The sequence below is a fragment of the Lytechinus variegatus genome, chromosome 16 (genome assembly GCF_018143015.1).
Source record: "Lytechinus variegatus isolate NC3 chromosome 16, Lvar_3.0, whole genome shotgun sequence".
NCBI classification, from domain to species: Eukaryota; Metazoa; Echinodermata; class Echinoidea; order Temnopleuroida; family Toxopneustidae; genus Lytechinus; species Lytechinus variegatus.
The window spans coordinates 19,260,415-19,279,559 of NC_054755.1; the positions used below are offsets into that span (position 1 = coordinate 19,260,415).

Consider the following 19,145-nt stretch of genomic DNA (forward strand, 5'->3'; position numbering starts at 1 on the left):
TGTCTTGTGTGAAAGGACCTATCCTATCATGTCTGGTATGAAAAGACCTATCATGCCTCGTGTGAAAGGACCTATCCTATCATGACTCGTATGAAAAGACCTATCACGGCTTGTGTGAAAAGACCTATCTTACCATATCTCGTGTGAAAGGACCTATCCTATCATGTCTCATGTGAAAGGACCTATCATGTCTTGTGTGAAAAGACCTATCTTATCACGTCTCTATTGTGATGATAGATCAGTTTATCATACAGGCAATGAAGTCCTGTCATTGCCAGTCTCGGCTCTAAAATCAAGAAGTACGATGAGGCGAGCGTTTCATGAGTCATAATTATATTACATTAGATGGTTGAGAATGGAATATTTCTGGTATTCCATGAAATAAGGCCATCCAATTAATAATTATTATCTATCCCACCCCTGGCCCAGACCAGTGGACTTGGTGTGGAACCCAGGGGGGGGCACTTATATTGACGAGTGGATACCACGCGCGACCAAAAAAATATGTAAAAAGGATGTCTTTTTCAAGATGGGGCACGTTACATATGTAAGGGTGTCAAAAGCACTAAAATAATGAGAAAAGGGTATCTATTTCGCTAGGATAGACTAAAATGTTTTATAAAGGATGTACTTTCTGCCCCAACAGTCAACATTGTGTTTTTAGAGTCAGATTTGTGGGGGATGGGGCCATACTAAACCCAATGATGTAGGTGAACATAAAATCTGTGCCGTATAAACAAGTAAAATATCGTTTTACTTGTTTAGGGGTTCAATTCAGGGAATACTTGCCAAGGGTATTGTTTCATTTCCTATACTTGTTAAGGGTAGGGTTTCACACGGTTCTCCACCTTTCATGAATTGAAATAAATGATGTCCGATCCGCATCCATGAATTCATGAAAACCGGTATAGCTGTCATCATTTCATCTGTTTAATGTAAGAAGGGCAGTAACTCCTCCACCTCAAAGCTCAATCACAGTCCCTTTTGGCACTGAACACACCAATGTGGTTTCAGTGACGTCTTTTAATTGGCATAGATATCTTATTGGATGGTTCATGGTGAATCACTTAATCCCAAATCTGTGGATAAGGAGGGCTTAGATGGGATTAAGGATGCACTTTAAATCACTAAACTGCTACAGATCTGATCTAGAGGGGAAGCAGGATGTCACAAGCATGCTGTTGTGTCTGACATTTAAAAAAAATGTATTCTTTAGGGTTAATATTGTCACTTTGCCCTCACCCACTTTGCTTACTTGCCATTTGGTCTAGTCCCACATGATCTAATCTTCATCTACAATAAATTTGCATTCTACGCGCACATTCACATTGCTGAGATTTAAAATTAATCCAGGTGGACTGGAGACTGAGTTAGGGACCAACTGAATTCAGGAATTAGTTTTAATATTAAAGATTCATTTTCAAATCTCAAAGGATGTAAATTCACATCCCTCTAGACTTAAGAATATTTTTTTAGGATTAAAATGAAATCCAGAATCTGATTCTGATTGGTCCTTAACTACAGTTAACCTGAATATATCCCTGCAATTTTGAGCGTAACCATTTGGACTCATTGCCATTTACCACTTACACCAGTTTGCATTATAATCTTCAGTTAGTCAATACACATTTCTTTTAGTTTTCTCTTATTCTAACACCACATGGCCTACATATATATGATTAGATGTAATCTTGATGAACTGAGTGTTTTGATGAGTATATACTAAGTGGAAATGTGATGGCATTACAGTAAAAGACAGTTTGACTAAGTTGGGCTTACACAAAAATGGAAAGTAGACCAAATTGGTTTTTATAGTCTATGTGCTATAAGACTGTGAAAAGAAGACCAACTTCCTACAGTTAAAGTGAATATAAACACTTAGTATTATGTATTTCCTTTATATATATATTTTTTATGAAAAATCAAGCATGCTAAAATAGGAAGGTGCATATAAAATATATATAGCTTTAATTATAAAATTATGTCATAAAATTTGTTTTAAAAATATTACATTAATTTTTTACCATTAAAATCAAATTCATATTTTTTCAAACTCAGGAAAGATCCTTTCTTTTATGCTTTTAAAAGATTTATACCCATTCTCCTGCGGTTGAGATTCTAAACTTAGAATCAAAACTGAAGTAAAAAGAAAGGGGGGCAAATTCAAAATGTTTGACGGTTGACATATATCTTAAAACTAGTTTCAGATCATAGGGCCTATTCATCTAAAAGAAAAAATTGGTTACACTTCACCATGTTTTATTATTTTATAAATTCTGAAGGAAAGGAAATATGTAAAGGATATTAATAAAGCATGTTTACATGTTTTCTAAAGACTGGACTGTACTATTAAGAGTTGAGATTGCCGACTGCAAGTCTGTCCTGTGCGTTGGAAATCTTGAGATCTTAGTTTGGTAAACTTATCACTTTTCCTGCCATATTTCCTGGGCCGAAATTTTATCTGAGGGCGTGTTAGATTTTCTATTGAAAAGTCACCTTCGGAGGTAGCTATCTGACTGCATTCTCTACTTTTAGTTTTTGAAAGGCAAACGTCATTGTACATTCACCTTGTAGCAAGAATTTATTAAGAATTTTAGGCCCTTAATCTCAAAAGATACCATGGTACAAAACCATGGACTATGCATATTTATTCATTAAAGGGCTTCAGCGTAAGCGCACTTTGCTGTGCATTTAATTGGATTTAAGTTTGTGTACGCGATGAAGAAAGTGTAAGTGTAAAAATCTGCATAGTCCGTGGTTTTGTACCATGGTACAATTGAAACCTCTTTTGAGTACACGGGCCACTATCGCAGGATTTCACTTCTTTTACCAGTTACAGCAGGGCATAACCATGTAATTTTACTTTGTCAAAATTAAAGTGGTTTATTAAAGCAGAAACATTTTTGTCTCGCCTGCGAAGCAAAGTGAGACTATAGGCGCCGCTTTTTCCGACGGCGGCGGCGTCAACATCAAATCTTAACCTGAGGTTAAGTTTTTGAAATGATGTCATAACTTAGAAAGTATATGGACCTAGTTAATAAAACTTGGCCATAAGGTTAATCAAGTATTACTGAACGTCCTATTAGAGTTTCATGTCACATGACCAAGGTCAAAGGTCATTTAGGGTCAATGAACTTAGACCATGTTGGAGGAATCAACATCGAAATCTTAACCTGAGGTTAAGTTTTGAAATGTCATCATAACTTAGAAAATATATGGACCTAGTTCATAAAACTTGGACATAAGGTTAATCAAGTATCACTGAACATCCTGCATGAGTTTCACGTCACATGACCAAGGTCAAAGGTCATTTAGGGTCAATGAACTTTGGCCGAATTGGGGATATCTGTTGAATTCCCATCTTAACTTTGAAGGTTTATGGATCTGATAAATGAAACTTGGACATAATAGTAATCAAGCATCACTGGAAATTTTGTGCAAGTTTCAGGTCTCATGATTAAGGTCAAAGGTCATTTAGGGTCAATGAACTTTGGCCGAATCGGGGGTATCTGTTGAATTACCATCATAACTTTGAAAGTTTATTGGTCTAGTTCATTATACTTGGACATTAGAGTAATCAAGTATCACTGAACATCCTGTGCGCGTTTCAGGTCACATGACAAAGGTCAAAGGTCAATGAACTTTGGCCAAATTGGGTGTATCTGTTGAATTACCATCATAACTTTAAAAGTTTATGGATCTGATTCATGAAACTTGTACATAAGAGTAATCAAGTATCACTGAACATCCTGTTCGAGTTTCAGGTCACATGATCAAGGTCAAAGGTCATGTAAGGTCAATGAACTTTGGCCATGTTGGGGTTTTTTGTTGAATAACCATCATATCTCTGTAAGTTTATTGGTCTAGTTCATAAAAAGTGGACATAAGGGTAACCATGTATCACTGAACATCTTGTGCGAGTTAGAGTAGTATTCAAAGTCAAGCACTGCTGCTATATTGAACCGTGTGATGCAGGTGAGACGGCCAGAGGCATTCCACTTGTTAGATAAAACAACCAAGATAATGATTTTCTTTGGAGGTTTTTATAGGTTGAATTTAATTATTAAGTCTCTTAGAAAAGTAACTAAACAAGAAAAGTAATTAAACAAATCTCAGGTGTTTCATTTTCTCTGCCAATTTACAGCATAACTGAAATTTTTATATTTGTAGAAAATCAAACTTTTGGTTAAAACAATTTTTTTTTTTATAAAAAACAAAGATGAAAATTAACTTCTATGTTATAACTTTTTAATGGTTGAAGATAATGCTTCACAGTAAAGTAGATAAAATGTTAGCATGAAGTACTCCTGACATACTGTCATTTGAATCCTGCCACAAGCTTTTGTTTGGTTACACTTCGTAATTCCGAAGGTTCTTTATTCCGAAGGTTCGTAATTCCAAAACACGTAAATTGCCTATACCTCGATGTTCATTAATCCAAAAACGTAAAAGGGTTCGCTAATCCGAACATTTGTGGTGTTATTCCATAGGTTCGATAATCCGAAAACGAAATAAGGTTCGATGTTCCGAAGGTTCGTTAGTCCGAAAACGAAATAAGGTTAGTTAATCATTTAGTTTTCGGACTAACGAACCTTTGGAATTACGAACCTCATTTCTTTTTTGGATTAACGAACCATCGGAATTACAAACCTCACTTCGTTTTCGGACTAACGAACCTTCGGAATTACGAACCTTCCGAAATACAAACCTTCGGAATAACTAACCTTCGGAATAACGAAGTTTCGGAATTATGAATGTATGCGCTTTTGTTTACCATTATATTCTTTATGATAAAGAATATAAAAAACTAGAAATTTGTGTAATGGAAATGAAAATCACATTTACTTGTAGATCAATGACCACATGTATACATGTAGTTTGACATTATCTTCACCTACTTCATTTCAGCCTAACCTGACTCACTTTTATCATATCTTGCAGATTCCAAATAAATCTTGGCACAAGTTTTTGTTCCTTATCTAATTTGTTGAAATGCTTATAGGTATTCATTTACTTACTTACTGAGGACTTTAATTATTCCTGAACGTATGTCAAATACAATGTATGCCACTGCCAGGTGCGCAGTCTGTCAATTTGTAAACAGCTTTTAAATACACTTTTAGCAATTGTTCATTTGTGCAAAATCTGCAATTATCAATAATATGGACATCAATATAGATTGGTTGCAGAGTGTAAAATGGAATAAATCATTGAAAGCAAAATTCTTTATAGATTGGAGATAAGGTTTCTCTTATCCTGTCTGTGTCACGTTAGGTATCCTTCAAGGGGAAGAGAGTATCGGGTTGCCTAGCAACAGGCCAGAAAAAGATTTTATTCCGCTTTGAATACAATTTATGCTAACCAAGTTATTTGGACTTCTGGCGGTTGGTACAATGTTGATTGAAGCTCTATTGTTGAGGGGACTGTTATTTTAAAAAATGTTCTGTGTTCCATAAAATCGACAAGCAATTAAAGTCAAGATTGCTTAGTTTGTACAACTTTCTTTTATTAATATTTTCCTTCCTTTTCTGTGTTTGATTTCTCAAGAATTTAAAGAGGGTTTAATTGATATTATAATTTATTCATAAAAATTTATTAAGTGTTTCTAATTAAAACAAACAATATTTTGGTATCATATCAATTTATTTTGATTTGATTTGATTTATTGTTTTCTTCAGCATTCGTAACAAATGCATAAAACAATTTTTATTACATAAACAAGCATGATATATTGGTTACTTTGTTTTAGGGGTAGAGAAAACACAATGGACTAAATAAAATATCATTCTAAAAGGTCAAGTCTACCTCAGAAAAATGTTGATTTGAATCAATACAGAAAAATCAGACAAGCACAATGCTGAAAATTTCATCAAAATCGGATGTAAAATAAGAAAGTTATGACATTTCAAAGTTTCGCTAATTTTCAAGAAAATAGTTATATGAACGAGCCAGTTACATCCAAATGAGAGAATCGATGATGTCACTCACTCACTATTTCTTTTGTTTTTTATTGTTTGAATTATACAATATTTCAATTTTTACGAATTTGACGATTAGGACCTCCTTGCCTGAAGCACAAAATGTTATAATAATGGAATTCCACATGTTCAGGGAGGAATGAAACTTCATTTCACATGACAATGACGAGAATATAAAAATATTTCATATTTCATATAATAAAATACAAAAGAAATAGTGAGTGAGTGATGTCATCAACTCTCTCATTTGGATGTAACTGGCTCGTTCATATAACTATTTTGTTGAAAATAAGCGAAATTTTAAAATGCCATAACTTTCTTATTTTACATCCGATTTTGATGAAATTTTCAGTGTTATGCTTGTTGAATTTTTCTCTTTTTATTCAAATCAAGTTTTTGTTGGGGTGGACTTGTCCTTTAAATATGATCTACTTCCAAATGATCTTCACATTTACAATTTGCTGGAGAATGATTGTCATAAGCAGATTGCTTGAACAAATGAAAACTCAGATTAAAACTCATTGAATTATTTCATAAAGCAAAATAGTGATATTTTCAAATACTAGTATACCATCAGCTGGGTGAATTGTGTGTAACTTATACCTTGGTCACATTTGTTCTTCGGCGGCCGTATGGCGAGTCAGAAACTAACATTTCTAACATTTTTGTCCCAGCTATTATAGGTGGTTTGAATAAAAATGAACAAAAAGACTTTTTTTTGACTGGCTATACAGCCACTGTTGAGCAAATGTGACCCAGGTTTTTTCTGTGGTAGCCGGCACCTTTGAATGTTTTTTAACTGATACATGGCAATCTGCAAAATAAGGCTGTTTATCATCATCATAAAAATATATTTTCTGAAAGTTTTAGTTAAGATGTCTGTGAGAGTAGCCTTCTCATATCACCAGTGAAGAGATTGAACATTCATATTTCTCATACTGAGAGAATTTCAAAGCAAAACAACCTCAATTAGATTATCAATTTGATAACTAGGTCAGATCAGAGTAGATATATATATTAGCGTAAAGTAGGATAGAAGTCATCAGACAAGGTCATATTAATGCTGGAATTAGGACTCTACAACTAATGTCATAGGATTATACGATGCTCATAATGATTAAGTTATAAGATAATGCAAATCTGTATTGATGTTTATGAGGTCATTATTACTTGTTAGTTTTAATTTCTTTTTTGTAGTCTTTTCAAATTAGACTCAATATGGCAAATCCACCATTTTTTTAAACAATATTTAGTGGTCAATTGCTTTATAAATTGATTATTGTCTCAAACAATATTTTTTTACTTTAATACAAAAACAAAGACAAGAATTGCACCAAGTAATTAATGAAAAACACAATGTTCTTTTCTGGGTGTCGGGTGATACATTTCTGAAACTGAAAAGAACACTGTGATTCGTGAAAATAAAATTACAAAACAAAATGTAGCCTTTGGATGACTTAATAAGGTTTAGTTATTCATGAAAAACTCATGAATATTTAATGAAGTGCATGAGTGCAAGGTTGTTAATTGTGATTTTGAGTATTTATTCTCACTCACCGTAAGACAAACAAATAAAAATAGGTGGCAGATTAAAGAACTAATTGTTACGTAAAGTTTTCAAATATTAGTCCATTAGGTCCAGATCTTCACCACAGGTTTTTTGTATATTCTTTGACTATAGTTTTATATCAATTCAAGAAATAAATACTGATTCTTTTTAAAATCTATTGTGAGTCATTGTGAATAGGGGAAGTTCGAACAAAATGATCTTGTTTTCAAGTATTAAATAATATTTGCACTACTTGTACTTGCAAAGTGACAACTTTCTTTAAACTATTCTCAGCCATTAGAAAACACATTTTTTAAAGGTAACATTAAAACCAATCACTTTAACTCATACTCAAACTTTTACCAACAAACTTCAAGCACTATTGGAAATGATTTGAACGACCATCAAGATCATTAACTTGTCAGTAACAAGATAAGAATAAACAAGCTTCCTCGTTCCTCTACGCATGGGATTTACCCCAAAGTTGCGGTTCCCGGAATTTGGAAAATTGGCTTCCATGGATGTGCCAGTGATGTATTTTAGTTGGCGAGGATCCGACCCCGCTAGGCCAGAATGTATTTTAGAACATTATACTCACCCCTCCAGGATGTATTTGTCTGATTAGTTGCCATGGCAACAAGCATGATACTTCATCCTTCCCCGCAGTAGATTTGTCTTCTGCCCAGTATTAAGAGACCCGCTTGGCCAAATCAGGATTTCTTGTTGTCAATGTTTCTCTTGCCAAATATGGATTTTGTGTTCTTGGTCATGTGTGTTTGATTATGATCTAACATTCAAAGGATGGTTAAGTTTGGAATTTAAAGGATTACTTAAAAATAGCATGACAGAGCAGGAATGCTTGTTTTTATTAAAAAAGAGAGGATTATTAAAAGCAGAAAGACCTTGATCTCACTCTCCTTTCTGCCTTTCCCCCTTTCTTTTCTCTCTGTCTGACACCGTTCTCATTACGCTTTCTAAAACTAGTTTACTGGAAACCACTTTTGAAGATCGCTTTGCTAGCGTTCCCACTTGATCTCACGAAAGTGGTTTTCAAAATCACTTCATGTAAAGCAATGTTGTTGCTATGGAAATGTTCTCAGTGATGTGACACAAAATTCGAAACCGCAGCGTTGGCATTCTACACCTGCAAAAACGGTTGTGTCTTCACTCTAAAACCAGTTTAACAAGGCAAAGCGACCTTGAAAACTACATCGGGAGGTGGTTTTCTGAACTGGTTTGGAAGATCACTTCACCTGTTCTTACTACACTTTAAACTAGTATCCAGTAAACTAGTTTTAGGAAGGTAGTGAGAACGGTGTCTCTGATACACTCAATCATGGGGGGGGTAAAGATTGTAAAGTTTAAAGTACTTTTATTTAGATCCATGATTTTCTATGATGTCACATGAGAGTTTAAAAAGTAACATCAAAACGCTGTTTGTAATAATAAGAAGACAAAATTTTGCTTTGCTTTGAAATTATTCTTTGATTAAACTGCTCCATATTTCAAGTCATTTTTTTTCTGGCAGTACTGAAGGTTTTCATATTCAACTGTATATTTTAGTACCGGTATGATTTTCGACTAGTACTTTTAACCCAATTGTGTATTTGAATGAATATATTTGATTGTTCATTAATTTATTTGATTGGTCTGTCTGTTTTACTGTGATCCCCTTCTATCCATATATGATTTTTTCAACCCCCCAGCATTTATTTACTCTCCTCTTTTTTTCTGTCAATAAACTTAATCAATATTTAATTATTCAAATTGTATTTCTGTACATTGTATGATTTTCACTTTTTATCGCCAAATACACTTTAAAAATGATCTGTTGGTACAACCTACACTGAGAAATGATCAGTATCAACAAGAATTCTGGTAGATTAACTAATGAATTGCTAACTTCCGACCATGTTTATCAGTCAGGTTTTGCTTATTTTGAATTCCTTGATTTTATTTAGAAAAATAGCTTAAAAAACGGATTTACTGAAGCTTTTCGACATGCACTCAAAAAATCGCACAAATGACTAAAACGCTAGAGCAAAACATTATATAACTGAACCCAACTAGACAATGGATGCTAAATGGCAAGCTGTGATTGGCTGTCAAGCAAACAAGTTAGGCTTGGTACCAGCTGGACATTGAAGCGAAGCAATTAAAACAACGCAAGGGTTCTTACGAACTCCTGGGGCCCGTTGCATAAAACTTTGTACCTGAGAAAACTCGGGTTGTTTTTACCGGAGTTTTTGCTGTGTGTTAAAGTCAATGGCAGAAATCAGACTAACCCTAGTTTTCAATCTTTACCAGAGTTTTCTCAGGTAAAAAGTTTTATGCAACAGGCCCCTGGTGGCACAGATTTGGGTCTGTAAGTTGGATATACGCTGCCTCGAGCAGGTGCAAATGAGTGACACTCCTTGCTCGACTGACTTCAGACCACGATTTTATTTCATTCTTCACAAAAACAGAAGTGGACAAAAAATATGAAGTTTTACCCCTCATTCAGCATAAATTGTTTTGATTTTCTCTTATTTTAAGTTATTATCTTTAATGCTATAATTTTATACAACCATGTATTCATATGTTAATCTTTTTCTTTACTTGTATGTATTGACTTGTATATGTGTTTTAATGAAGAATGAAATAAATTATTTTTCACCAATCTTTTGTTAAGATTGTAGATGATAATAACCATTAATATTTCATTTCACCCCAGCTTCTTATAGGAGCCCTAGTCTCATTGGAGGGTATGCTGTTCCCATTTGGTCGTCAGAAGATGCTGGCGATGGGTATAATGCTGCAGATCTTGGGTATCTTCATGGCACTCATAGGCGCTTTCTTGGAGAGTGTTGTAGCATCATTAATACATGTAAGTCCTATTCTTCTTCCAAATATGATATCATCACTCATGAAAATTGAAACATAATAGGATTTTTATTTTTTATACCTCACTCTCTATAAATGCAAAGGATCCAATCTGATCTCTAATTGTGGGTGCGTCGTGGTCTGGTGGTTCTGACTCTTGCCTTTCATACAGAGGGTCGTGGGTTCCAATCCCAGCCATGGCGTGTTTTCCTTCAGCAAGAAATTTATCCACACTTTGCTGCACTCGATCCAGGTGAGGTGAATGGGTGCCTGGCAGGATTGTTTCCTTGAATGGTAGGTCGAGCTATAGCCAGGGTAACAATAGCAGTGCTTTGTATCCTCAGGCAAAAAGCGCTATATAAATCCAGCTATTATTATTAATCACTCTCCCCTCAGAGTGAGATGAGGGACCAGTCCAGATGGAATGAGATTTCAAAATTTCAAGAGTGAATTTTTACCTTTTTTTGAGTGAAAGTGTAAAAAAGATGCACATTTCACTCGAAGAGAGTTTTCGGACTTGGGTCCCGTAACACAAAGGTTAGCGATTGATCATACGCTTGATTTTCACGATTGATTGTACATTGTAGTCAATGAAATCAATCGTAGAAAAATGTTCTATGATCATTGCTAAGCTTTGTGTTACGGGCCTCAGATCAGCTCCTTTGCATTGAGAGAGTAATTTTTTTTTGTGGGGGAGGGGGAAATCAAGATGTTTATGTGTTCATCACTTCAAAATTGTGAATAAAAATATGTTCTTGAAGTATCATGATAACGCTTAAATTTACCAACCGGGCCAGTAACACAAAGCTTAGCAATGATCGTAGAAGATTTTTCTATGATTGATTCCATTGACTACAATGTACAATCAATCTTGAAAATCAAGCGTACGATCAATCACTAACCTCTGTGTTACGAGACCCTGATATGCTATCAGTAATATACTAGTAGTACATGTAGATCTACAATTGACAGGAAGTCCTGTCTTTATACAACAAAGTTATACCATTAAATTATTACCCTCAAATATTGTTTTCATCCCATGATCGTCAGAATCATAAATTCCCTCTTTCTTTCTTTCTTTCTTTCGTTCTTTCTTTCGTTCTTTCTTCCGTTCGTTCGTTCTTTCTTTCGTTCTTTCTTTCTTTCTTTCGTTCTTTCTTTCGTTCTTTCTTTCTTTTTTTCTTTCCAATTAAACATTTTTCTTTTAATGTTCAGCAATTTTAAATGTTATTTTATGATATATCTCTTCTATCTGTCTTTGCCTCAGCACGTTGATTTTAGTCAGTGTTCCTATTCAAGTTCGGGTTTAGCAAACTGTACTGCAGAGCTTTCATGTGAGGCCGTCCAACTTAGCTTTCCAAAGAGCTGTTACTGCTGCTATCTTACTAAAGAGAGGTTTAGCCCATGCTATTTCAGAGCTGTAAGGTAAGGGAAACAATTTTAGTATGAAATGAAATTTTTAAAAATTATAATTCTGAAGGAATTTGAGGAATATGTGACCTGTGAGATAAGAGAAATGAATGAAAGTACATTTATTTCCAACGATAAAAGCATTAATATATTTTGAAGGACTTGAACAAAACAACGGGGTAGCAACTCAGAAAGCACAGCTTGTGATGAGTGTACCATGACATAAGTAAATAATACATGAAAAATAATTAAGGGGAAAACAAATTGAAATGGAAATATATATATCAATTGAAATAAATCATATATCAGTAAATAAATCATCAAACCAATCATCCAACAACTAAAACTATGAAGACGGACAGTCAACCTGTCCCAAACGTCGAGTCTCTCTACTACTCATTATCTCTACTCGCCCACTCAAGCCAGCATATCCTCATCAGCTCTACTACTCAAGCTGTTTTCACTCAACATTCCTTCTGGTTTACAGTCCTTTTCAGGACTGCTTTCAAGAAAGAATACTCTACTCTCAAATCTCCACTTTCTCGCCTTTCCATATCTTCTCCTATCCACTGTTTCTATAACACTCCACATGGTGTACCGTAAACCACATCAGCAATTACAACTGTAAAGTAAATCATAACATTAAGGCACCAGATGTAAGTTTTGTCTTAAATAATGTCAATATGATGTGAAATTTACAAAAAGAATTAATGAAGGAAATTGAGGAATGTGAGACCAGCCGTCAAAGAACACCATAAGAAATTCTTTGTACATAGCCAAAATAATAATTTGGTCTTCAAAAGGTAAAAAAAGAAAAAGAATTATCTGAAAGAGTTATTCCTCATCTGTTCTTCTTCATACTGTCAAAATTTGAAGTTATAAAATCATATAGATAATGAGATACAAGATTTCATTTGACACCATTTTTCTGGACTGTTTGGAAGTTTGCACATCTCATGCATGCATGAGTAAATCCCCAAACCCTTTTTTCTCCCTATTTCCTTAAGTTTTCACTTAATTGCTTCTAGATTCTATCAAGTACTCGAGTGGGTTATTGGTAATCAGTTTTGACAGTATCATTCTCAAGCTAAGGGTGTGGTTTTTGAAGCTCAATAAAAACCCCTCTATTAATTTGTTTGACTTATTGTAGATTTTATGGTGGCAGTTCACATTAAAAAATATCAAATATTTGATAAAATATTTGATATTGATTTTAAAAGAATCACATATAACACTTTGAATAAACTGTTCAGTAATACTATGATTGATATATTTAACATAATGAGTTCATTATTGAAGCAGTAATATTCTAATGATTTGTAAACTTAAATTTCATGCCATATTGTAAAACCGAGAGAAGTTTCAAAAGAGGAGCAATATAAACTTTCATTGAACAAACAAGCTTTGATATGAAAGTTTTAATTCCTTATGATCCCATTGTATTGATTATTCACTTTCTTGTATGACATTGAACTTATTTATAGTAACTTTTGCCTCATGAAACTAGCTCTGAAAATCCCTGTGATTAAATGATTTTTGCATTATATGTGTCTTACTTCTCCGTTTCAATTCATTTCTTTTTTCTCCACTGTCTGAAATTTCGTTTGATTTTTACAAGGGTAACCGAGGCTCTGATTGAACAGATTAAATTAAAAAGAATAAATTATAAAACAAAAACATAAGAAAATTATCTGAATTGGATGAGGAATAATAAAGTTATAAAGTTTGGGATTATTTTTGTGAAATAATGTAGTCTTATACCAGTGTCACACCGTTGTGTTGGCTCAGTTGGTAGAGCGTCTGTCTCACATCCGGGAGGTCGGGGGTTCAGATCCCGGACACGTCAGACTAAATGACGTTAAAAGATGGGAGTTGCTGCTACCCTGTTTGGCATTCAATAATTAAAGGGATAGAGCCTCGTCAATCTGGCGCTGCACAGTAGCTGCCGGGCCCACGATCAATTGGGCAAAACAAATTTTCAGAGTATTTTCGGTGTCTATTTCGAACAACAAAATATGGATTTAAGTTTAGTTTTTTTTAAGTCTTCATGAATTAGCAATGAAGAAGCCAATGGTGTGATCACTCAATCTATTAATTTCTTTATTCAGTATATGAAATTATGTTAATTTTAAACTTTATACTTCAAGAAAGTAAAGTGGGATTGATTTCTGATATAATGTATAAGATAATCTTTGCTAAAAACCTCTTTTCTTGTATAAAATATGAAATCTCTTATTTCAATATAAGAAAAAGGAAAGTAGGGATATGATCTCATTAGCCCACCTGTAGCCCTGTCTTACAAAGAGATACGATTGATCCAGTCAGTCGTAACTCTGGAAATCTATCAGTGTCATAATTTTTTCTACAGGAAATTTGCAAAATGTCCTTTGTAAACAAAGGAAAACACACCAATTTGTCAAGAAATCAATGACTTTATGGATATACATTCATATCTAGAAAAACTTTTGAACAAACATGCATTTCATATGTTGACTTTGCTGGCTTTCCATAGTTGCGATTGATCAGATCAATTGCAAATCTTTGTAAGAGAAGCCCCTGGTATGATAGGAAGATTCACATATTGGCATGGTGATTAGTTCCTTAATAATTACATGTATTGGCTTTAACATCGTTAATTGATTACTTCATTGATCATCTGTTAATAACTTTTTTTGTCTTTCTTACAGTCTGTTTGAGGCTCCTAGTATGTATGCTGGTGTAGACTCCTGTAGCCAGGTGCCCGGTGAATATCTCACCCTTCTTTGGACCTCTATCTGTTTCTGTGCTGTCTGTTGTTTCTTTGGGATCATTGCTGCAATTACTACATACTCCTACAGAAAAGCAGTGAGTACTCCTACATAATATATGGTGGCAGCGGTGGGATGTACCAATGTACCAATGCAATTTGTGTGTTACATAGCATAATACAAGTGTTCGTAAGATACGCCCTTCTGGTGGACTCCGTGACTTGCTCCAGCGACAATTGCTCTGATGGAAAATATGCACGTTCAGCCAAACATAAAACGTAACCCCCCAAACAAAATAGACCCTAATTCTAATTTTTACATTACTCTGAACCAAAAACTCTTATTACAATCCTGACTCTAACCCCATGCCCTCTGGGATATCGATACCGGAGCAAATGTCGCAGGAGCATATGTTGTGTCACCTTTTTGTGACGTTATTCCTTAGAGATTGGTCGGCAACGCGAGTGGGGTCAAATGAAAGCTGGCTGCTCCTCTACTTCAACGTCTCACCCAGGTTTGTGAGCGTGAGTGATAATTGATGGCCAAACTACCCTTTATCACACACATGACTGACCTTTGACCAATCCTATAGCAAGATTCTTAGTACGTGCATTATAATACTGAATAGTGATTCTTACATTGGTCCTGACTTTTCGTATTTACTTCGGGGACACTCTCTACAACGCACCAAATCCTTTGAAAATGCAAGTCAAATCACAATGGAGAGCTGAGAGGCTTTTGTCAAAAGTTGGTAACCCGGGACAGAATCAGAATCTCTTGACGTGGGACAATAACGACCTACTTAGGCCATCATAAAGTGCTTAGAGACGTTGTTCCGATGTATTAAGCGCTATATGAATGCGGAATATTATTATTACTTGCAATTGTTTGTACAGTGCAAATCTTCTGATGATCTGCTGTACCGGTCCACCATCTTTTAACAAAAGCCTCTCAACTCTCCATTGTGATTTTAATTGCATTTTCCAAGGAATCGGTGTGTTGTAGAGAGTGTTTCCGTAGTAAATGCGAAAACTCTCTATTTGTTCTACGACAGCAGTGGGATGTATCTATTTCATCCATGACTTGCTCATTACTGCCATATTGTGGTAGAGTTGGGTTAGTGTATGCTCCTGAAAATGACAGAAGACTGGCCCATATTCTTAAGTCAGGTTTTACTTAGACCATGGTCTCACTCTGTGCTAAAATTATTGGAAGCCAAAAGTGTCAATTTTTTTTATTAAGTTGTATGTTTCTTTTTGTTTACACTGGTCTTTCCTGATTCATCCATGGTGAAGATAATCATCTATTTATACTTCCTAGACAATAATGAATGATTTGAGAGCCAAATGAGCTGAAATGTGATATCTCTATCATTAGGGATTTATGTAACAATATTATTGGCTATCCATACTAAAACCACAACTTTAAACCTTAGTTTAGGTTAAACCCGACTTCAGAATATGGGCCTGTATGAATAAAACTGGGAGTGTTTCATGAAGACTTTTGTCAGTGCTTTACACTGAGAGATGTTATAAGCTACTAAAAATCCTTGCTTCTGATTGGCTGACAACAAGTTAGTCAGTGAAAACTGACAAAACTCCTTGATAATCGTCTGAACTTTGATAAAAGAATGAGAAGGCTGATTAGTTTCTTATGAAGTGTTTATTTTTATATTGAAATTACACCAAAAATGACAGTAAATCATTATAATGATTTATCATTATTTCTGTAAATTCTATATGAATCATTCATAAATTATTATCTAATGTAGTTCCTATCCACTGATGGATTGATAATAACTCTTTAATGATTGTGTTTTTTGCAACTCCTCTCTCTTAAGAATTTGATAGAATTCGCATATTCGGCGTGATGGAATTAAAACCTTGCATTTTCGTTTAAATGCCAATTTTCATCATCTCTTTTTTCTTGCAGATCAAAACACCAAGTATAGCAATATCAACAACACTCACATCTCCTATGTTACCCCAACAAGCTCGTCAAGAAGGCTTCGTCAAATCATCCTCTTCTTCTTCATCTTCAAGTCCAGGTGGCTCACGGAGCCTTGATACACCTGTACCTGCACCAAGGAACTCCCTTGTACGTTCCTCAAGTAATACAGTAGTTGGTGCTACCCCTGCAGCCACACCTGCAGCAACACAAGTGAAATCCTCAACCCTTCCAAAAAGAAAAAAGAGACGTGCCCCAGGTATACCAACCTCACAGAGCTCAGGAGCTTCTGAAGCTTCCCCCTCAAGCTCAGCTGTAGTTGTTGTGAGACCAAAAAGGAACAGTGCCGCATTGTTTACACAGTCAACAGAAAATAGGGTGTCAAGTCATGGTCAAAGACCTACTTCTGCAGAGCGTCCTAGGTCAGTCGATGGTAGGCAGATCATGCGGGTTTCCCGTTCCACAGAGAATATACTGCGGGAAACCCGTCCTGAAAGACCAAGATCTGCAACTGGTGGTTCCAGACCGGCGGACAGCCCACAGAGAAGGCCGGATTCACAGAGATCCTCGAGAACACCAACCGGAAGTCCATTAAGGACACCATCGTCTTCAGGAACACCAAATACAAGTACATCAAGGACACAGGAATCTTCGAGAACCCCAACTGCAAGTCCATCAAGGACACCTGCAAATGTTCCAGAAAATCAAGAGGAGTGTCAGGTGTCATCTGTTGATGAGGTTGCTTCTTCCACTCCATCAGCAACTACAAGTTCCTCAAATGATAGTGCTGGCGCTTCAGCAAGTCCTTCAACAAGTGCTTCTACTGACAATAACACAACACCAAAGAATGAGACTACATCAAAGACTCCTGTTAAGAAGAAGAAATCGCACAAGAAATGCCCCGCACCTCTGACTCCACCACAGTTACAACAGCTGCAACAAGAACAACTTCAACAGCATCAGCAGCAACAGCAACAAGTACTTGCCGAACAGCAGCCGGCTCCTGCGATGTTCTTGCCAAGAAATGAGCCAATCCCCAACTCACCGCCTCCCCCTTTTGTACCTGACCGTCCCCCCTCTCCACCTCCTTTTACCCCCTCTGCCTCGATCCATTACCCCCACCACACCCCTCACCACCCCCATCAACCTGTTACAAACATTCATCTCACATTGCACACCACACCAATGGGAGCCAACGTGCAGATGCCGGTGACTAGTCAAAGTGGGTATCTCTATCACAACCAACCGACAGCGCCTTTATATTTATGAATGAAACCAAGTGCACTTGTGGTTGATCAAAGTGCCTGATGAACATTGCCTTTGATTGGTACGTCACGACTGGAAGATTTTGAAGACTATTTATAATGTATTTATAGGAGCTTTACACCTTACCCACTTACATGATATTTTAAGTTTATGATCAATTGGAGAATGGACATACAGGGATACCTTTGCCTTTTACGAAGAGAATTGTTTATCAGGGTAACATTTCTCAAATCTTGAAGAATCACTGTTGATTGATCTCTCTGAACATGAATTCTATCTGTGTTTGGACAAAAAGAATCTGCATGGATCAAAGATTTTCTGCCATTGTTTCACGGCACATGCTCAATACTATCACTGCCAGTATTGCCTCGTAATTTTGAACTAGATCTCCATATTGAATTAATGAAATGGATTGGCTTGTATATCAAGAAATCAATGTCATATCTTTTTTTTACAATATCTGTACTTAATAAACCTTGTTTAGGGTTATCAATTATTTTTTTGGAGGTCAAGCTAGCTTGTTAATCTTCACCATTTTGGGGGGTTATGAGTAATTAAGTGTGTTCCCTCTGGCAAGGCATAACAAGCCAAGAGATGTTGGACAAAAATCTATCTGTAAGCCATTGGCAATTTTGATGGTAATTTTCAAGTTAAAACAAAACAATTTTCACTTGTCTATTGCAAGATCTTTGACTGATTTTATTTTATCTCTCAACAGCTTTGTGTTACAGGCGCCTGATTGTATTTGATTAGTTCTATCTTTCTTTCATATTCTTGAAGTTGATGAGTGTCCCGTAACACAAAGGTTATTGATTAATCATACACTCGATTCATGATTGATTGTACATTATAGTCAATGCAATCAATGGTAGAAAAAATGTTCCACGAACATTGCTAAGCTTTGTGTCACAGGTCCCTGATTGTATTTGATTAGTTCTATCTTTCTTTCATATTCTTGAAGTTAATGAGGGATGTTGCTTATGGTCTACGCCCACTTTCGGTTTGGTCTCCTCCCATTAGGTCTAATCCTAGTTCGTCCACAACTGCGTTGTCTATGAACCACATAACCATTTACCAGAAATATTGATCTGATCAATTGCAACTATGGAAAGCCAGCAACATTAACATCTAACACGCATGTTTGTTCAAAATATTTTCTAGAAATGACGTATATTCATACATTCACTGTTTTGTTGACAAATCAGTATGCTTCTCTTTGTTTTCAATGGACATTGAGCGAATTTCCTAAAGAAGAAATTATGACACTGATGGATTTCCATATATATATATGAGATTGATTGGATCAATTCGTAACTCTTTGTAAGATGGGGCCAAGGTCTATTACCCAGTGAGCTATATCCATTTTGCTTAATATCGACTTGGTCT

The 19,145-nt window shown here is 35.5% G+C and overlaps 1 protein-coding gene across 2 annotated transcripts in view; it reads left to right on the forward strand.

The window, feature by feature from the left end:
- LOC121429770 (mucin-5AC-like) overlaps nt 1-18,931 on the forward strand; it is a 42,731-nt gene extending 23,800 nt beyond the window's left edge. For both annotated transcript variants that reach the window (XM_041626986.1, XM_041626987.1), the window contains exons 4-7: nt 10,241-10,393; nt 11,657-11,814; nt 14,487-14,643; nt 16,479-18,931. In XM_041626986.1, coding sequence (XP_041482920.1) covers nt 10,241-10,393; nt 11,657-11,814; nt 14,487-14,643; nt 16,479-17,762 — 1,752 coding nt within the window. In that variant the 3' untranslated portion in view covers nt 17,763-18,931. The remainder of the gene's footprint in view (nt 1-10,240; nt 10,394-11,656; nt 11,815-14,486; nt 14,644-16,478) is intronic.
- The last annotated feature ends 214 nt before the right edge of the window (nt 18,932-19,145 follow it).